Source organism: Cyclopterus lumpus, chromosome 7 (genome assembly GCF_009769545.1).
Source record: "Cyclopterus lumpus isolate fCycLum1 chromosome 7, fCycLum1.pri, whole genome shotgun sequence".
NCBI lineage: Eukaryota > Metazoa > Chordata > Actinopteri > Perciformes > Cyclopteridae > Cyclopterus > Cyclopterus lumpus.
This window is the reverse complement of record NC_046972.1, coordinates 17,320,679-17,343,285: the sequence shown is the minus strand read 5'-3', so window position 1 is coordinate 17,343,285 and position 22,607 is coordinate 17,320,679. Positions and strand designations below refer to the sequence as shown.

General features: G+C 41.5%; 1 protein-coding gene across 1 annotated transcript in view; it reads right to left on the bottom strand.

Annotated features, from left to right (window-relative positions):
• The window catches only part of acap3a (ArfGAP with coiled-coil, ankyrin repeat and PH domains 3a), a 62,012-nt gene that overhangs the window by 25,715 nt on the left and 13,690 nt on the right, over positions 1 to 22,607 (bottom strand). Inside the window, exons 2-4 of the mRNA XM_034536480.1 lie at positions 9,456 to 9,513; positions 7,044 to 7,163; positions 6,347 to 6,400 (exon numbers count right to left, since the gene is read on the bottom strand). Coding sequence (XP_034392371.1) covers positions 6,347 to 6,400; positions 7,044 to 7,163; positions 9,456 to 9,513 — 232 coding nt within the window. The remainder of the gene's footprint in view (positions 1 to 6,346; positions 6,401 to 7,043; positions 7,164 to 9,455; positions 9,514 to 22,607) is intronic.

The window sequence follows — 22,607 nt, the reverse complement described above, 5'->3', positions numbered from 1 at the left end:
TCCTGCACAACCTAAAGCATTTTGCCCTTTCTCATTCAAAGTGATACAACTTTTGGAGGGAAAACGACATTGTGCTGCAGTCAAACCGTCAATGTATTTCTAACCAACAGAGGGCGACAAAGAACAATGTTTTTTTTTCTTCATATGATGCATGCAAAGGATGCAAATCAGCCTTTTAATGCCCGCTGGAATGGTGGAGGAATCCCACTCTGACTCAAACTACACCCGCTGCGACACAATAACACTCTCGCCTTCTTTTCTGTGTTTTACATTCAAGATCACTCCTCCTATTTTTTCGCCCTCTGAGCATATCCTCTGTGATCGCTCCCGCCATGCTTCTGCTGCTGCTGCTAAATAGGTCACTTGGACAGAGAGGGAGGGAGGGAGGAAGTGAGGAGAGGAGAGGAGAGGAGGCTTTTGGTACAATGTGACACTGCAGAGTCTGCATCCAAAGCAGACGCAAAGCAAACCCACTCAGACAAATTGTCAGAGCCCATGTGCTATCGCCACAACTGAGCAGCTAGACTGGTTAAAGGGTTTCACATCCTCATCCTGCCTGAATAATTGGATATACAACTGTGGGTGTGGATTAGAAGATTTGCAAGGATCCCATAAAACTAAGCTTATGGGTGTTTTAACTCGGGGATTACGAGCAGTGATGATGAGTGAGACACTTTTCTATAGTTGCCACTGTAGGCGGCGTACAGAGGGTGCCACCAACCCACATACAAAATAAGTATAAATGACTTAGAGCTGACCAGGCTTCAAAATAGACATGTGGCTGAGATGGAAGTGGTCATTGTATTCCTGCTAGTAACTCCAAAAGAGACGTGTTTGTTTTGATGGTGGGTTAAGGCTTCATTTTACTGATCTATAAACTCTGAGCCTAAATAAGTGTAAGAGCAGAACAACAAAGCGTCCCTCCCATCCTGTGTGTTGCTTCATCCCATCAGAATTCATCCACTTTTACTGTATGTGATTAACCAGCAAATGAACTGCTCCAATGCTTGACCAGACGCACCAATAACACACCAACAGGTGAGCCAACCTTTGTAGTCGAGTAAATTAAGTGCTTTTAATGGCTTCCTGCAAAAGCGTCACGTTCAAAGGCTGTTTGACTGCAAAGTGTTTGATCATGCATGTGGGGTCAATCTGTTCTCCTAAATGCAGTTTAAAAAGCGCACGCAAGTCCCACAAACATGCAATGACTCCAACAGAATCAGCAGCGGTGGGCAGAGGCCATGAACACTCGGGTGGAAGGTCAGGGTGGGGTCAGTGAGGGGTATGGAGGCTCAATGTAAACCACAATCCATACATAAAAGTAGTCAACAAGCAATGTGTGAATGTGAATGTGTGCGCGTGTGTGTGTGTGTGTGTGCGCGTGTGCATGTGCGTGCGTGTGTGTGTGTGTGACTTCCTGGCTCTGGGGGTAGTGCAGCCTGTAGCATTCCTGAGCTGCTTTTGTGGCAAGTTGACACCCTAGTTGGATGCCAGAGGTTGTCTCTGATGTTCACTAGCCCAACTTAACAATACACCACCTAAAGGTAATGTATACAATATGCCTGAAGGAATCGTGATTGATTTGCCCAATAATTTGTGAACCATGTTATTTATATATTAAAATTGCCATGAAATTAGGACATCCGTGGTCCACAGAGGTTTTTCTCAATGACTTTGGTGATCCCTCCACCGACCATCAACAGCAGTGTCATCTACAAGTCAAAATATCCACTTGCAGTTGTGTTTGTACCCACCAGTATCACTATTAAGCACATTTTGTTTTTTGAGTGGTGATCCTGTTTTGTTTGTATGTCATTCATGGCGAAAGGACAAAAGCGCATCCGCACAAGCACACAATAATAACACACGCTCCTGTCTATGGTGCCAGTGGTGGCAAAAAGCAAGAGATGCGTCAGCAAAGGCAGGGAAGAAGAAGTCTATAAAAATCTATTTAAAAATGGACGTAAACAATACAGTTTTTAAAATATATTTAAAGTTAGGAAAAGCATTCAACGCATTTGTTAGGCTTTAAGGATCCACATATTGCGTTTACATGCCAATTATCACATTAAAAATGATATCCTAGTAAAACCGAAGCAAACGTGTTTTTAGCTACTTTAATGAGATGTCTTTCTTGAGTGAAATACATAAGGATGAGCAGAACGAGAAGGAGAAATACATAAATTAAATCTTTTTTTGCCAATTGAGATCCAAACACATCCCTTCCATTAGCTACAATGACTCACTGGCGGTTTATATGATGGGCGGGTTAGCTAGTGGCCCCAAGTTACATTTGATTAGATAAATATGATGTTTTACAACAGCTTGCTAACTGTATGTATGTTGTCATGCAGACGTTGTCAAGCTCCTACTCTGACTATAGACTTTCAGTCATGTTAAAATCATGAATGAAATACCTTTTTTTGGGGATTTTAAATCTGACAATCATAAAATCTTATTCTCATATTTAACAGACAGGTCAACACACGCAATGTAGTTGTAATGTGGTCGAACAAAGAAAACAGTCAAACATGTACCTAAGTAAGTACGTTTGTAATATCTGGCACATCTTCCACGACCTGTTATCAGAGCTTAGGAATGAGACGGCTACAAACACCCTCACAATGGACCACTGTCTCATTCCACAGGCATGTCGGGACACAGACTGTTCTAATGAAAGCAGTCAAGCAATAATCTTGAACCAAATTGGATGATCCGTGCACAAGAGTGCACAAAACTTTCAAAAGTGTGGGAAAACCTTATAGCCAGGCAGCTTGACTGATCATGCCTGAACCACCCGGCTTCATTTGCACATTTGGTTACAGAGCATAACAACATTTAGGATTTACTAGTTGAATTTACAATCCTGGCGGCAACAGTTCTGAAAGGTGAAGCCAATGCTAATGGTTGTATTTTGTTCCATTACTTCTGGAGACGAAAAAAATACACAAAACACAATGGCGACGTCCAAAAATCAAGATGGCGACGGCCAAAATGACAAACTTGAGGTGTATAAAGATAGAATTCCTGGTAACAAGTGTATACATAAGGAGAAAAGGCCATGTGACACTAGAATAACTTGGATCATATAATGCCATTATGTATTTATCTATTGTGTGGTGAATCTGTCCACACAATGCAACAGTTCTGGTATTCATACTGCTAAGGGCTTCAAGTCTAATCGTATCACCCAATTAGACCACTGCTGGTAATATTAAGTGTTTAAGAAACACAATAACAATGAAGTTTTGGGGCAGACATCACAGTGTTTAAGTATACGTTTCTCCATCAGGCCACTGTAAAGACTTATTATTTTCATATATTTTTACTCTCTGAACAAAGGACGCAGTTGCAGTCTGTAAGGAATGAGAAGGATTGCAGCTGCAGACAGAAACAGATTCCTGCCGAGTCTTTCTTTGTTTTCCAGTTTCCAAATATAACTGAGAGACACTCGCGTTGGCTTCTCTCATGGGAATACACTCATCCAGTATGTACAGCTTCCTGCATGGAAGTAAAAATGGACTTAATAAAACAATATGCAATTATAACCTAAATTCCTCCATCAATGCCGTCTCTCTACCCACTGCACACATAGTCCGATGTAGCTCAGATGTTAAGTCTCTCTTTACATCTCTGTGTCAGGCTCCTCTCATTTCTAATGGATGTTTAGAGTCAAACATTAGTCAATAATTGATTGAGTATTCATATAGAGTTTCATGCTTGAATTAAATGAGGACTCTGAAAATCTTGGCCTGATTCTGGTGATGCTGCTGAAGGGAAAAGACGCACAGGCTCGGAGCTAAAGTAAAAAAAAGAGCTATACTTGACTTGACCTTCATACAAACTGAGCCTGTTTATTCTGTTGTGTGGTGCTAATTTGGCAAGAGAGAGCTGAGCGAATAGGAAATGGGGGGAAGCGAGGGCCAAGAATACCTTTCTCGGATCTCCTTGTACACGTTAATTGGTTAATTAGGAGTTTATTTGATGCGTTTTAAAAAGGCATCCGAGCATGGCCGCAACAAGGGCAGTTGGTACTCAGCGGTCCCATTTGTACGGTGCCATTTCATATTGCAAACGCAGTGGCAGCTGCATGACAGAAGCATGCACGCAGAGGGACATCCGTCACAAGTAGCAAGATACAACCATCATCATATCTTATTCATTGGAGCCCTGCTGGAGTCCCTCGGCTACAGGAGTGCCACACAGTTAAAAGCGAATGGTGTCTTTCCTAATTAAAATAGGAACATGTAAAAGATGTCAACATAAAATGTTAATACCGGTCTTTAATATCAGTGGGTCACGAGGCTACGTTAAGATCACATCGTTGTAAATATAGATTTCCGTGAAATCTTTCATCTCAGGGGAATCCCTTTCATCGCTTCAGTCTCACACTACTCTTACAACACATACCCCTCCAGCTCTGCTTTTACATCAAACTAACAAAGACAACCATTGAGAGACAATCATATTAATGTCCAGTCAGACTCTTGGCTCTAATGGACTGGAGAGAGGGATGGGGAGGAGGAGGGGGTGGTTTAGGAGGCTGAAAACCCAGCTGAGCTTACAGTGGAAGTGGCCAGCTGGTCTCAGGCCAAACCCTCGCTCTCTTATGGTCTGTAAAGTGTAACACACTGAAACAGTCAACAAGAGGATACGTTAGACAGAAACACTGACAGACGGATGGAGGCTCTGAAGTCTGAATCTGATTGACAAGAAGCATGTGGTCCTGAAACAGCCAACGCTCTAATATGAAGAAATATACAAAAAGACCAGCATCAGAAAAAGAACCGCCTTTCCAAAAAAATAATAATGATTAACTGTACGAGCTTAACAAGTAGCTTGTCGCATTATCTACATACAGTTAGTTTAGGGATAAGATCAAATATTATAAGATTCAGATTTCAGAGCCTCCATCCGTCTGTCAGTGTTTCTGTCTAACGTGTCCTCTTGATGACTGCGTTACATTTTACAGACAATAAGAGAGCGAGGGTTAATCTTGCTCGTCTGTGATCTGTCTTCTGGCTCAGTAGAGCATGCCAGAGTTTTCTTTTTCATTGCTGTGATTACAACCTTCACTTCACTGGCTCGCCCAGCCGACCCCACTCTCTCTCTCTCCCAATACACTGGAGGGGAATGAGGGGGAGGGAGTGGCAATGACACATCTTCATTGGGGCTACAGAGAGGAATGTGACACACACACACACACACACACACACACACACACACACACACACACACACACACACACACACACACACACACACACACACACACACACACACACACACACACACACACACACACACACACACACACACACACACACACACACACACACACACACACACACACACACACACACACACACACACACACACACACACACACACACACACACACACACACACACACACACACACACACACACACACACACACACACACACACACACACACACACACAGATGTGTGTTTTTGTAGTTCAACTGGAAGCATCAGAGTGGACTCCCACATATATTTTATATCTTATGCTACTTATCTCATTTCCAGGTCGTGGCTACTCGGCCACTACAAATAATAACTAGTATTTATTTCTTCTCAGCGAAACAAAGACTTCTTTGGGTTGTAGTTATTCTAACCTGTAGTAAGGTGTAAATCCTTGAAGAGTTGATAATGGTTCATTCAATAAATGGATTTAAGTGTTTATTGATTAACTTTATCTCCCCCTGTTAAGCAGCCACAGTGTTATGCTTATAAATAAACAGATAACATGAGGCATAAGACAGCAATTGGACTTCGGTAAAGTCTTTAAAAGGATAATTAATGAAAATATTATACATTAACAAACACTTTAAAATGTCCTTATATATGCTTATAAGTGCATTTTATGAGTTACACACTTTTACAATCAATTACTTTAGATTATTAACATTCATAACTGTATTATTAACTAAAACTAAAAGAAAGGAGAAACCTTCCAATTTAATGTTTTTTTAATTTATACAATACCATTTATTAACCATTAGTTACAATGTATGTACCCTTTTTAAAGGGTGCCTTATTAGTAAGTAGTACTGTCTGAGATGTGATGACGCTCTGACTGACAGGTACAGTACTGACAGTTACACAGCGACAGACTGACAGACATATTTAATGATGTGTGAAAGAAGACATTCTTGGGATCGGTTCAAACAGCTCAGATTGAGCCTCTGTGTTCTAGTAGTGATACGGGACCGTCCTGAGGCCTTAAATGCCAGCTAATGTTGGACGATATCGTTGTGCTGCTCCGTCTCAGTCTGCTGTATGTGGAGCATATGGGGACAGTCTGGAGAGCAGGACCGACTTACCATGTGGTAGTTGATGATTTCCTGGAGGCTTTCACTACACTTTTCCAGGCACTCCTGCAAAGGACGAAAAGCACATAGCAACGTCATAATATACACTAAATAAATATTCTCGGAACAGCTGCTGTGTTTGCATTTGAGAGCAAAAGAAGCAAATCGAAACTGTCAAAAACCAAAACCAAAATCGAAATGGCAGGATATGAAAAGAACTGTAATGCCAAATTTAAGCTGGAGGATTTCTTCTCTTGGACTTTACACAGAAAAAACTAAATGCCGGCCGGCTTTAGTTTCTTTCTTTTTCTTTTTTCTTCTTGCAATGGAAACTACAAATATGAACAAGACTTTAATAAGAAACTCTCAATAAGTCTTACGGTTGAAGCCAAGAAGGCATTCAATAGTACTTAACGTCGGCAACAATGAAGCGGCCCGAGACGCTGGTGCTGCGAGCCGAGCCAGAAGTACGTTTCCCGACCGCATCTGATGCTCTCTTACTAATCTGTTAGTCATCAGGTTTACTCGCACACATTCAGGCTAACACCCAGATAGGGGGAAAGTCCCCATCCCCAGGGGACAATTACTCTCACAATCCTATCCACTAAACGTCAGAAAGAATAATGACGAATAAAACCACAATAAAAAAGGCGATAATGTTTCAAATGGCGCTGCTAGATGAAACGACTTGGACTCATCGGAACCTCACCGAGATCGTCTCATCCTTCTTGCACTGCTGAGACAAATCCCGGATGCCGTTGACGAAGAGCTTGTTGGCGCTGACGTACGCCTTCCCTGCTTCAATCATCCCACTGCATAGCTTCACCAGCTGTGGAGGAGAGACACACATTTGGAGGAGGTATAAATAAAGTTAGCACTTTCACCACTCATCATATGAGCATTAGATGAGCCGTTATCAGTGAAGACACCGAGAACTTCTTTGCTGTATAGTTTCTGGGAATTTGGGTGTTTTCCTACTATCTTGACGACTTCACACTTGACAATTTCAAATAGTAAATAATTCCCAGTGTTTGATGTATGCAAAGAAAAGCATTAGATTTAGAACAATAAGCAATAAAAACCGGCATAGCGGGTGTATGTTCGCCCCCTGACAGCATGTCCCACGACACATTGTGAACCCTCTTTGTGAGTCTTTTCTGTGTCTGTCAGCAAAATTGTCAGATATTTGTTATATTTGTATAGCTTTTCATGAGAGGAAAAAGTGTTCGTTTTAACGGCAGGCTTTGGTTTTTCCAGCCCCTTTTATTCTCCAGTCCCACTCCCTCCCAGCTGCTAACCAGACATAAGACTGAGCCATTCTTTCAATTAGTTTAAAAGGATGCTCATTTGCTTCTTTGAATTAGATGAGAAGGTTGATACCCTTTGTTTTCCACACAGACTTTTTACTTGGGCAAGCCTCCCAGACATATTATTGGCTGCCAAAGTGTATTTGGCAAAACAATTGTATTTTGTATCCATCTGAGAGAAAGATGCCTTCCGTGATCTATTAACTGGAAGACAATCTCCCTTCGCTCCACCCCTCCTTCATTCTACGATCACAGAACTGTCTCCTGACGATCTATGTTCTTAACACAAGACTGTCAATCTCAAGGGGCTAACACTTCCCGTAAGGGCAAAGAAAAACCTGGCATGAACCCACCGTTTAAAATTTTTTTTAAAGATCCACGTCCAGCACCTCTAAAGGTAACACAAGATATCATTGTTTTGTTCAATTGGTGCACAAACTAAATTGTAAAAAACATAAGTTGTTCTTATCTAACTTTCCTCGAGAAAGTGTGGCGGCCCCTGCCTATCACACCGTACAAGTGTGTTTTTGCCAGGAATTTGTACCCGTGTCCCTTAATCCCCATTTAGTGATAGCGACGTCTTGAGTTAAATGCTAATCCAGTTTTTTTAAATCAATTATATAACGTCTTACTTTGTTCTGTATCGCTGTCTTTTTGTCTACTTTTAATTGCACCGATAAACAATTAAATACAATTTAATAGAATTTGGCATTTAGTGTGTAATGTAGTTAAAAGCTCCTGAATCTAAGGCTGAGTATTAATCAATTGAAATATGGATTCCTGAATAGTTTCCCCTCTTCATGGTCTTATGTTAAACCCTGCAAATGGATTAGATCAGAAGCACTCATTATGTTCTTCCACAGTCCCACTGACTTGAGAACAGTCCATAGCTGTTTGCAGCCCTTCCATTGTGTTCAACTGAACTGATGTTAAATCCTGCAGTAAATGGGAGATGTGGATCTTTAATGTAGAGCTGAAATGCACAGAACTATGTTGGAGGTTTGCAACACTGATGCCAGTAAAAAGGAGAACAGACTAATCCTGGCTCTCACAGACACACACTCTAATTCAATGTCAAAGGCAGCAGATGGACCGGTGACACAAGCGCTACAGGCTAAACATCTGGCTGCCTCATCAACCGGGTGCCTTGAGTGCCACGTCACGCTTCAGCGTACCTCCGCTGAACTTTTCAACTGGACTGAGCGACATTACGCCGTCCACCATGCCATCAGTGGAGTCCAGCAATGTCAGTGTGGGATTAAGCAGAGTGTGCTGGTGACGAGCAGTGTAATGGGCAAGCTGTATCCAAAGTCTGTTGCGACAAGATGTGCTGCGATAGAATATGGAGAACAAACCAACATGCCTCCTTTTTTTGTCATTCTCATCCAATATAGTAATACTGAATAGGATTATACAGGTCAGTGTGTGAAATACCGTCTGAAAACCGAAACCATTCACAGTCTGTTTCCCAGAACTGAAAAATAACCCACGATTATTTCCAAACAAACTCAAGGCTCGTTAATTACGTCATAGAAAGTATGAACAAATGTTCAAATTGTTTTACAAGAACAGATGAGATAAAAGGCGTAATTAGGGGCATGGACCATATTTACTAAAATAATCTTGTATTGAAGAAGACTTGAAACTACAGATTGAGACCACGCACTTATGTTTACAATGTTTACTGAGGGAATAAATCAAGAGAGAAGTAGAGTCATTTTCTATAGACTTCTATACAACCAGAGAAGTCGCCCCCTGCTGGCCAGGAGAGAGAATGCAGCTTTTAAAAGGGCATTAGCAGTCAAATGTCTTACCTTGTCTAGTTTTGCCTCAATCTCCACAACCTCCGTCTCCACTTCATCGAGGTTTGCCCTGAAAAACAAAAGCAAGAAAAGCTTTTAAAGCACATGTGATAATGTGTTTACTGGATGGCTCAAATAAATCCCGTCACGGTAATCTATCTCATTTGGAAAACAGCCGTTCATTTTCCCACGTTCTCAAAAAGCATGAAGACACTCCATCCATGTGTGGGTGACAGATGGAGTTACTGCACGGAGCCAAACCCAGACATGTTCGAGCAGCAACAGGCGAGAGTTTGGGGAGCTTTAAGTGAGCGGGACGCCGTCCTGGGAGCAATTCAGCGCTGTCAAAACAAAGTGACAGACGAGGTCTCGACACGTGAGAGAGAACACGGCTGTCTGGCACATCCCGAACCCCAATCCACCTACTTTCACTGTCAACACGACCGCCACTAATACCACACCCAACCACAGAGGTGTGATTTACACTGCATGACGTAGCCCCTAAATGCACCACTCCCCAGCTTCTCCACATACTAATGTCAATAAGAGTATAATTAATTGATCCCTTGATCACCTGCTGCTCATGCGGTTGGCATCTGCTTCCTGCTGCACAGTGTGGCATCATGGCGGTATGAATATGATAATGCTTTGTCATGAAGCCACCGCTCTGCAAAACCAAATATTCGGACAGTCCAGACCTCAACATCCCAACAACTGTTGGAACTAGAGACATTCATTTGCCCCAGAGGGTGCATCTTAATGCATTTAGTGATCCTCTGACTTTGCATCTAATGCCACCATAAACGTTGACATTTTTGTTTTTTTGTGAAATATTTGTTGAATGGAATTTAGTACACACATTTATGGTGCCCAGAGGATGAACTGTAATCACTTTGATTTATGACATCCAATCTGCCTTTAGATGTACTTAGTTAGTGCTAATTATAAAATGTTAGCTAGTTTGGTCTAGTTTTCATTGGATAAATGTTTGTCTTTTTTTGTAATTAGTCACTTTTTCCATTCGTCCATCCATTCCATTATTGTTTGTTTTTTATCAGTTGACAAAGACATCACATTCCTTGGTTACTTTTTATTTGGATTTAGTCTCTTGTATTAACATCTGACAATCGCTTTTGAAGAAATATACTGGCAGCAGAGATAGTTTGGGTGTTTTGAAGTGGGGTTGTATGAGGTACTTATCTATAGTAACCGACAGATGCAAATAGATGGGGGTCGGCATGTCCTGGCGCAGCAAAACTTATTTTAGTCACCTATAAATAGGCTCACCTCATAAAAACAATATCCGTTCAAGTGTACACTGTATTTAGAATATTTTCAATGCTTTATCTTGCCGTCAAACTGCCTTTTTTTGATGGGTTATCTATCCTCTCCTTAAAGTCACCAGACTCCAGTGACAAAAACAATTTAGATTAGTTTCCCTTTCAGTTTAGTTCCCCATCAGAAAGTATTCTAAATACTGTACACATAAACCCATATTGATATTTTGACTATTACTTTAAAGCTGCTAAAATATGTCTTGCTGCTGCCCTCAAAACACCTATACTATCCCATTAAGACTAGTTTTCCATTTGATATCAAGGAAAAAACAAAATCACACACACGGCAGCTCTGTGATGAGAGTATCTGTGGCATATATCGGCCACAGCTGGCAGGATATGGAACTTGTATCTCTGCCTCATCTCTTTCTCGCTGACCTTGGGTGGATTAACCGGCTTGGCCGAGGCTGCAGAGCTCAGGGGACGGAGGATGGCACGTGCTCTCATACTCCCCTCCACCCCCACAGCTTTTACTCTCACCATCTCCTTTTATAAGGATCGGAGGAAGTGAGGGGGGAATTCTCCTGAGAGGAAATATCTGTCAAAAGCTCCAACTCATGCAAAATGGAAACATACATTACTAAAATAATCAATACCATATTATTCCACATGTGGACGTGTGTTATTGTAACCTCAACTGATCTCCTGCTGAACAGCCTTCAGCCAACCACACCCAGGGATAATGTTTCCGTGAGCAAAGCTGTTTTCATTGCTTTATGTCATTTTTGAAACTGCCCTTTTTATGTCATAATGCGGAGCTTAGCAAGCTCTCGCTTTTCAGGAGGCTCGTTCTCCTCACGCCTTTCAGCAGCAGCCACACTGATCTTGAAATGTTATTTTAATATTATATTTTCAAATGTCTAAAAAATACTCAACAGTTTGTGAATGACCCATTTAAATCTTTAAGAAGTAGACACCGCGATATCCGCAGCACTTTTGACATGATGAAGGTTGTTCCATCTTTTGTAAAACTTGCTCTTGAAATATTTATTGAACTGTGTTATAAATATCAATGTGCAGACTTCAGACATGCTTTAAATGGAGATTCAAGGTGTTTTTGCGGATGATTGGATTGAACATATCCTTTCATGGGACTATAGAAAAGTTTAACAGGGTCAGAAAAAGGTGAGGCTATGTTTTATTTGTTGCCATTTTCAAGATTCCGATTTAGTCAAAAGGGCAAACAAGTGATGTGCGAACTGAGATGGGTCCTTTAAGATGCAGGATGCCTTCTGCAGGCAACGGGATCCACTCTGCATTGCTCATGAATGCAACTGAACAAGTGGCTCAACATAGTGACAGCCCAGCTAACTGTTCCAGATGTGCGGACCCCCCCCCCTCCCCCCCTCCAGGCTGTAACCCCCCTTTCCCCCCCCCACTGCCCTGTTTCGCATGCCTCCCATAATGGATGCACATGGTTTCCCCCAGGCCCGTAGCCACGGCAACCATCTCCTAAGTGGGCCGGAGAGGTCCCCGATGTGCTTGTGAGTTGACCCTTATTCACACCACGGGGGAGCAGTGAAGCTAAGTAGACAATAACCTGACTCACAACACAGCTACTGTGGCAAGAGATGACCATCCTCGCCCCATTAAAACCTAATCAGAAGACTATTGAGATTACATGCCCCGGTTTGTGTGCAGATTTAAGCTGGAATCACTTATGTGGCAGTTCAGCAGCGGCGTGAAAACATTAAATCATTAACACTGAGATTGTGCTGAGCAAGCTGCAGCTTTGGTGGTTTCTACATGCTGACGGTGCGTCCAGAGGAACATCTGAGGTGCCGTTTACTGGCCCCAAGTCGCAGAACACCTCCATTTCTCCTCAATTCATGAACCACCACACGGCCTAACTAGTTTCACATGAAGCTTAATGTTAAAATCTTTTGAAATGTTTAAAATAAACAGTAAACGGTAACTAAAGCTGTCAAATAACTTGAAGTGGAGAAAAAAACATCAAAGTACAGAGGGATGCAGGTGGGCACGGATGTCCCAGGAGGTTGCATTTTAGAGGGTGAATCTCGGCAGAGCAGCCTGGTGGTCTGGAGGGAGAACGAGCAGGTGGGATGCTGAGGAGAGAGCCAACACTGGGTCCAGGTAGTGACCCCTAAAATACAGCCGTGGCCGCCCCCTAACCCAACCTCCAGCTGGGACACACCGACTAAACCGACAACCAGCGACCCGCTGGGGAGTGCGAATTAGCCAATGAGTGATGCAGCTCTCGTCTCTCTCTGCCAGCATACAAATGAGAACAGCTGAGCAGACTGCATGCTAGCTTCAAGTGATCCTCAGCAATCAGCAGACTGTTTGATATCAAACTGCTGTTTGCTCCTCAGCATCTTTAATCTTAATTCAAAACCTGCCACAGAAGATTTCATCAGCGTGGAGAGTTTGAGAGGCGACAGAGTGGACAGGAGGTGGAGTGGAGGAGGGGGAGCCAAGAGGTTGGAGACGGGGGGGGGGGGGGGGGGGGGAAGTCCCCGTCTGTCTGAGGACCTCATTGTGAGAAAGCCACTTCCTGTCTGGAGAAATGGCAGCATTTTGTTATAATATTGATTGCTTTTGTGTCCTAATTGAGGCCGGATCTCAGAAATGGTGGCTGACTGGGGATGGGGGGGGGGGACGGGGGGGCTGCTACATTGAACAGCAGCTTGAGTTATTCTTAGCTGCCTGGCTCCTGATGATGCCCAGCCCAGCCCAGCCCTCCTCCTCCAGGGTCAAGGAGGCACCCCTGGCTATGCAATGCCAAGCAATCCTACCCAGTACACTTTCAGAGTCACTCATAAATATCTTACCTCCCCAACCACTTAACCGTGTAACTAGGCATAGCAAGCCTGTCAAGCTCTGGATTTAAGAATATTTAGAGCAATACTACCAAAACTAAAAGAGGAAACATTGGGCAAGTTTACACTCCAGCAACTGCAACCAACGTTATCCAAGACATCAAGGTCACATTTACCAAAATACACTAGTTGGTGTATCCATCCTCAAAGCCTTTCCTCTTGTAACAATAAGCAGGTATATTAGTGTCTCACATTGTTTCCTTATCTTACGTATCAGACTCACTAGCCCTTCACTGCAGTGCAAGAACAGTGGTAGATTTCTTTAGGCTATTTTTTTCCATGTCTTCTATGGATCATTAGCTGGTGAGGATGTTTACTTTTCGCCTGAGTAATGTAGCTTCAGCCTTGATATCATGTATGTGGGCATGAAGACATACACAATAAAACACCTTTTACAGGATTCTCTTATTGATACGAGTTCAGTACAGTACAGTACAGTACAGAAACAACAGACAGGAACTCATGACACTTAATTAGCAAGCTAGCTATCGTTGATAAAAATGTGAAATTAATGTTTGCTAGCAAGAAAATTAGAAGTCTGCTTTTGTCTACCTTTGAAATCAAGGACCCCTTGTTTGAAGAGTTTCTGTCAATTTCTACTGTTATCACTGTGTGTGTGGTACAAGAACAGAAAGCATGACAGGCAGAGCAACATTAACTAATGGGGGAGGGGCTTAGTAGACAGTCAGTTGCTGGTACAATAGTTTCATTATGACCTTCAAAGAAACTTTTACACCCATCCAGTTGGCGCCATATTCACATCGTCATCTGAAAAAATTAATTTAATTTACCGCCCCATAATCTGTCGTAACCCAATCCTAATGCATTTAAGGTGCAGAGGGAGTTCAAATGTCTCCAGTAATACTCTCCCCAACATATGCTCAAAGCCCTGACTATTGTTGCATAAGCCCAGGCTTTTATCTCCGCTTGAAAGCTTATATGTGTTCCTCATACTTAAAACAAGCCCGCTTTCTGAGAGCTCGGGCCGCACTGTAAACAGCACTCACAGTTCAGCACCAGTCTGTAGTGCGCCGCTGTCGCTGCATTAACGTCAAACCCTCTTCAACAACACACATCTGCACTAATGGCCTCACAGAAGTGACACGTCTCCTGCAGCTATGATTACTCATTTATGCTTTCTGTAACAACACGCTGGAGGCCGTAGCATTAGGCCATATCGATGTAGCTGCATGTAGTGGATCCATCACGGGGCTAACATGTTTGTCACTATATTAAAGCTTTGTTGCTCTTCTACAACTGGAGGACAGTGCTCGGCTCCCCTTCCCCCCTATATTTGCAGACCGTGCCAAATATGTGTGCAGCCAAAACAGCTGAGTGGCAGCCATTGACCAAGCCCTGTTTCTACAGCAACATTCATCTGCAGACGATGCCTTCCAGCCCACCCACTCATTCATGCAGTGGACCTAATACTGAGACCACCAACACTCCCCAGCAGACGATTCCCTCACGGGGGCCTCGAGTGTCTGATCTTTGCCAAGTGGGAAAAGAAACCGTCTGGTGTTAAGTTCAGGAGAGGATGGGACCTTCCAACTTTTGGGGTCACATGGTGTCACATTAGTTGTGACACCATGTTTTTGAAATCAATTAATCTCCAGAAAAAGTATTGATGAAGTGATCATTTTAGGTAATTCTATGAACAATAATTGGTTTCTGCTTCTCAATTATGACTTTGGTTGGATAAAAAAAAAGAAAAACATGAACATGTGACCTTGGGAATATATTGATTGTTTTCATTTGAATATTGTTACATCAATAAATTGTTCTATAAAATGTTGAACTGCTTGTGTTGACCAACAGTTTAAAACTATATTCACTGTACAATCACAGAAGACAAATAACTCTCAACTTAAATGATTTATCGATTATTAAAACAGAGGCTCTGGAATTTTCTGTCAGTGGACTTGAATCAAATAACAGTTTATTTAGATATCATTCAAGATCTTCCATGGCTGGGCCAGACAAAACAAAGAGATTTCTGAGTGTCGCAAAAAAGGATATTTTTCACTACGTTCAGACATTTTCTAGATTAAACAATGAATCAATCAATCATTTAGTCTATAGAATGATAAAATAGGAAGAAAAATACCCACCACAAGTAACCAGAGCCCATCGAGATGCCTTAAAACATCTTGTTTTGTCAGACAGACAAAAATAAAACGTGATTTACTTCCCTCATTCTCTTACGACTTCAGTGTGTGTCCAATGCCCTGCCATCAAAATTTGTCGAGATGAAAGCCGAAGCCCTCACTGCTCCGAAGGCTCTCAGCAACTGAATCAACAGTAAGGCGCCAAACTGCCATTTGACTGAGCTTGTCCTCCTTCTTAGTTATAGCAACAACAAAAAATGTGTCTGTGAGGTCACAGTGACCTTTGACTACCACATTTGAATTCCTCCTTGAGTCCAGGATGAATTTGTGCTAAATGTTTCTCCAGGAGTTCCTGAGATGACAGCACGCATATACGTACTGAAAGACGCATGGACGGACAGACAACCCAAAAACATAATGTCTCTGGCAAGAAAACACCTATCAGAACGCCATTTATATGAGACTCAGACCTAGTGGATCTACTTTAAGGCAATACAAAAAGATGCACACTTTTGTTTTTGCTTGTGACGAAAAGCATCTGAAATGCAAATCAGATTAGATTCATAGATATATATTTGCATATTTTCAGGAGCAATTTTCCAGCATGTAAGTCACTCTTGTTCAGTCTCCACTAAGTTCAGTTTAGAATAGCAAACTTTTACTGTATATTGTGATTTATATTGTCTTTGTTAATAATTATCAGGAAATTGAACAATAAAGCATAAAACTCAGAGTTGATGTTTTCACAGAAAGTTACTGAAGCCAACTGGGACTTGTTTCACAAAGCTAGATAAGACAGTTAACTATATATTTGGGATTTTATACATGCATTTGAACATGTTTTTATTCCATCTCTGCATCGGAAAATAACATGAAATAAATAACATCAGTTTGATTTAATGTCATAGTTAACCCAAAGAGAGCCCTAGTTAAAACATGCTTTGTGATCAATTATCTTATCAATATCATCTACTATCCTTTCCTCGTCATCTTAGAGGGAGAAGACGGGCGCAGCTGTTACATCAAGTGAGTAAAGTGTACCCATCATGACGATAGGCCGCCTGGAGCTCTCATTCTCCACAATGACAGACTAAAGTCAACCAGGTGTCAGTCCACCAAACCTGAAAGCATGAATCTTTGTTTCTGAAACTATACACCTCAGGCTGTCGCGTCCTCTCCGTTAGGATTTCCCTCAGGGCCTGAACTTTAAATAGGATGTCAGAAACGTACAGTATCTGCATGTGGCGCTCAGCTGAACCTAACAGGAGAAAATCTCTCATCCAGAGAGATGTCTGGAATGAAAAGAACAGGAGGGAAAACTATGAAGAATGAACGAGGAGGAAAAAGGGGAACTTGATTCTGGCCGACAATATGTATTCCTCTCTTTCTGTCTGCACACGACCTCTCCAAAACCAACAACCCTGATGTTTTTTCTAACTGAAGAAGATATCTAGTCTGGCGGCGGGTTGAGCGATCCACATTAGATGACTAGTCTGCCTGCTGTGGGTGAACTTTTGCCTGTCTGCCTTCTAATCTTCCCTCCTCTTCCCTCCTCGGCCACACCCCTGCCAACCCTCCCTCCTACATGCTCATGGGTTGGCTGTGCGGTGCTTCTCTTTGCATGCCGCAGACCATGAGCACATTAGTCTTGACGGAAAGAGCAGCCCGAGAGCTTGACGCGTCTCCTCAGGAAGCCCAGAAACACATTTGGTGTTTGTGTTACCCAACGAGGCCACAGACGGGAGCCAAACATATTTCAAGCCTTTAAAATAAAGGCTTCACTAATTAATTTCTGAAGGCCAACACCAATACCAAAAGATTGATTATTGTTAGTGTCTTTATATATGACAATGACACTTTAACTGGTGAGGAAATCTAAGAATAATTCAAAAGTCAACTGTAAAAAATAAATAGAAAAAACATAATTTCATGCTGGTTTTACTGACTGATTTTATGTAGCGGTGGTCAAACAAAAACTTAATTACAGCAAAAGAGAAATGCATGACAGGGCCAAAATTGGTCTGACACAGTTGAAAATAATAAAAATGTTTTATATTTGTGTATTCAAAGGGACTGAACTGATTGTGTAACAGAGGATGGAAGCTAAGTCAGTGGTTGATCCTTGTAAATCCGAGACAACATCTATAAACTAAGTGATTGATTTAAAATTATAAAGACTCTTGTTAAAAAAAAAATGGCCGCTCGAGTAATTTAGCGTTTGACTTTCATAAAGACAAAAAACTAATGCAGTTTTAGTCACTAATACAACACAAAAAACACATAACCCTGCATTTCCCATAATGCAGCTCAAACTTTTGTGTATTGGACCACCATCGGTGCACATCTCCCCCAGACCCCAATTTCTCAGACTTTCCAAAGTCCTCATCATTCAACTGTTTTCACAGGAGCAGTTCTCCTCGTGATGAGTAAACCGATTTTCACATGAAAATCTGTAGAAACCCCCCTTTTAAGAAAGGACTGCTTGCATGAAAATAAGGGAGGACAACAAAAAAAAAACAGTTTTCAAACTGTCACACTTTTTGTTGCTTATCTAAGTACAAAAAGAAAACTTTCACAGTCGCTGCTGTGACAAATGCTCCCCCTGGATCAGACGTGTCCCTGATCCAGTGTTTAAGTCTCCCGTTGGACCTCGAACAACATGCATATTTTCAGAACCTCCCTTGGCAAGACACATTAGTTCTGGCGCTGTCTAACGGCCAACGGCCAACGCTCTCACAGTCTGTAAAAGCAGCCAAGCAGCCAGGCAGCCCTCTGAGTTGGGGATAACATTCCCTTTTTATTCCAAGCAGATGAATCACATCTTCACACATGTAGAGAACGAGAACAGAGAGACATTCTTCTGCTGAAACATACAAATCAAACAAGACTTCGAGAGCCAAGTTTGCTCCTGCAAAAAAAAAAAAAAAAAAAAAAACCTGCCTGGGCTGTTGGATGATACGTCCACGAAAAGTCCAAGGATTCAGATTCAGGTTTTCCTTTGGACACAACTTTTCCTTTCTAAAATGTAGAGTGAAAACTTCAATTCACTTTTATATTAAAGTAATAAAGTAGTTTTGCATTCTGTGAAATAATCTTGCTTTCTTGCTGAGAGTTAAGGCCTTTTCGCACCCAGGGGATTTTATTGGCATGTCAATATCTTTTTTTTTCAAACTGCTGTTTTTGTAATGAGAACTTTCACACAGAACTGGAATAATATACGTAACATTTCCGGAGCAAGGTTGATTTTTCTTGAGCTTTTCCACAGCGAATAAAAAGGCAATCAATCAACCCATGAAGTCACGTGGAAAGGGTTGAGTTGCATGAAACAACAACACGCCAGCTCCACAGTCCGAACCAAGACAGCAAACTTTATTACTTCTTTCAACCTTGACAAAGGAAGCGCAGACCTATTCCACTTCTTCCAGTCTTACTTTTCACATGGTCACATAATGTTCGCAGATGATTTTCGTGTTGTTTATTCGTACAACCAAAATCACCAAAGTCAGGGCTATTCATCCTCTGGGGACCACAAATGTCTGTAAGAAATGCCATGACAATCCAGCAAAAGGTTATCGAGATATTTCAGTCTGGACTGAATGCGAGCATGGCAAAACAACATTCAGATGTCATAATTGTTCACAAACCTCTGGACATTCCTCCTCGCCAAAAGTAAATGTACGAGCAGCTCGTACACACTTCACTCACTCATGCAAACCTGAATGCCAAACCCTGACACCTGACCCCAGAGTGACCTGACCCCGGGGGAGCGAGCAGCTGCCTTCAGCTCCCCCGTCCTATCTAACTCCAGCTAAGAGAAGTGGGGGACACACACAGAGAGAGAGAGAGAGAGAGAGAGAGAGAGAGAGAGAGAGAGAGAGAGAGAGAGAGAGAGAGAGAGAGACTGCTGCTGACCAACAGCAACTACTGAAGTTATCTTTCCCGCTCGTTTTTCCAATCCAGCCAGTTCCCATTGGAAGCAGTCTGTGCCGACAGATCCACCGAAGCAACATAAAGACAGTTTTTGTCAATCAATTAGCAACCTTTTTGAGTAATTTTTCATTAAAAAAAAAACATTACATGGTTCCAGATGTGAAGATGTTCTGCTTTTTCTAAGAGTTCTTTTAATTATCTCGAGATTTAGACATTTGTGATGGTGTCAGTTATTAATATTCATTCGTAATGAAAATAATAATTTGTTTTATACAAATTAGTTTTTAAAACTGAGCTCGATTTCAACCAACTATACAACGGTAAAATCCTGCTTGTACATTAATGTAAGACTAATAATAAACTAATGATATAATAGTATGGTTTCATATACTATAATATCATTCATTACTTTTGATCAGTTCAAACATGTTATGAATGGATATTTAATGTGACAAAGCCAAACTGCAATACAAACCAAACTGTGGGCTTGTGAACCACGAGCAAATACACATCTCAACGTGACTTGCAAGATGATAAAAGGCTTTTTGCCAGTGAAGTCCATTTTTTCAAATGTCTGAAAGAAAGAAAATTGTTTCCATATATAACTCGTCTGGCTCTGGGATTTTGTGCAGCAGAGCAATGGCAAAACATCTGGATTATCTAATTTTAGCATCTGCTCAGACAGATTGATTTAAGGGTACGTGACCCAAGTAAAGTAAAGAGTTATTAGCTGAATGTTGAAGCAGAATTGCACATGCTTCAACTCCACAATTATAAACCACTAATGTGGCAGAAGGTTTCTCTCCTGCTACGTCAAAGTTGGATCTGTGAGGGTTGTCTTTCGTGTCTCAGCCTTTCCACCAATATTTCAAAGCCTTTGAGTACGGGTCACAATATCGCCTTTCTTTCCGAGGTCAGGCAGCTGGACAGATTTCAATACTGAAGACAGTCAAGAAAGAGCCAAAGTGTCGAAAAGCAACGCCTCCCCCACACACACAACTGAAAAATGTTGATCTTCCCTGGTTGCCTTTATAACAAGCATCTTCTCAGAGCATTTCCTGCTGTTTAGATTATCGTTATTTTGTTCGTTGCCGAGGGATTTGATTGTCGTTACATCATGGGTATCAGTCGAACAGCGAGAGTGGGAGTCACGAAGGCTCATCTAGGAATCAGTGGGTGATTAGTAACTGTGTGGCCCGAGGAGCCAAAACACTTTACTGTTGTTTAAATTGACAATCAAGCTGTAACCAGTGCAACAATTAGTTATAAAACATTTAATGCCACATTTTAAAGGATAAGGATGATAATATACTATACACTCGGTGTATCCAAAGCCTGATGCATCTTCTATTTCATTTATTTATTTATTTAAACACAACTTTAATAATGCTGAAGCAATTTAGAGGTTAGTTTAATAAATACCAATTTGTTTGCCAATCTCAACTGAATATTCTCTGGTTGGACAAAACAAGATGTTGGAAATCACATTATTAAATAAGAATAATTGGTACATTCCAGCCATATTTTTTTTTAAAACAAACCTCAATAACATCATTGGGAGTTACAATCAGACTTTTAAGCACCTTTTATGAGACTTTTTTGAAGTGTACAGTATTTCTTCTTGCTTTGACTTTCACCATGTACGCTGTCAGCTGTAGGATGGTTAACACCTTGAACTCCAGTTAAACTGGGAATTTAATTCTCCATTAAAGGACACACATTTTAAGTGGTTTGTTTCTTTAGAAGTTTTCTACTCAACCATTCGTGTTCCCGAAAGCCTCTGGGGAGCTTTGTGGTTCGAGCTCTATTAGCTGCTAATACATCCACAATCTGTACTAAAAACTACACCAGATACAGGAGATTATACAGATCAGTGAGCAACAAGTGATGACGCTCAGTCCAGACAATGAGATAAATCTACTGTGTATAATAAGAACAATATAGTCTGAGAGGACAGACGTTTCTATGAATGCAACCGTCAATTTTCCCCGTACAGTATTTACAGTGAATTTGGCAGCCGCCATGTGTTGCTCCCCTCCTGAACTTCCTGCTGTCAACACAGTTCTTGGACACTGGAATGCATGAAAAGAGACAATGAATGGGAATGCGGCCAGCCGAGTCCTGGCCAACCTTGAGTTGTTGTGGGGTCAGCGCTGAAGCCATTCTGGAAACTACGACTCCCACTTTGATATCAAGATGTTTTTTTTCCTAACATACCACAGGATCTTTTGGCTCTTCTTGATGGCAGTATAGAAAGGATTTACATTTAAAAAGTACTGAAAGAACTAGCTGGCTATTTAATTATTCAAACAAAGGATTTTAACAATAGCTTAATCAATAAAGTAATTTAGCGAGAAAAGAATTGCAAATTCTTGCTCGATGGGTAACAACTTTGGCGATGGTTGTGTACAAAAATAAGAAACATCACATTGGATAACAACTCTACATTATCATCTCAGTCTCGATATCAAGGTGCTCGGTCGAAACTACATGTGTGATTCTCTCCATATCACCAAGCTCTGTATTTATCATCTGGACAATGTTTCACAATAATTCATCCAGATTTTGTCGAGGCATTTCACAAAAGAAAATAGAACGTCAACCTCCTTGTGTTGCAAGATGAAATGTCAAGTATCAGGAGGAAGTCTGTAGGAATCATCCTCTGGAGAACATGAATGTCTGTGTAAAAATGTTTGCATCAAAGTTATTGAGATGAAACAACTTAGCTTCCCGTTTTGTTTTCATTTTGAATGTCGAAACAATCCGGACTGAGAGGGCCTCCGGTTAAAAGATCTTATCGCGGCATGATTGTTAAATTTGGCACAGAGAAGGTCTTTCAAATGGCCTGGATTTGGGCTTTTGGACAAACCAGCTGGGTGTATTCAGCATGCATAATGCAATGCCAACTCCATCCATCCCCCATCAGCTATGATGACAGTGGGGGTGTCA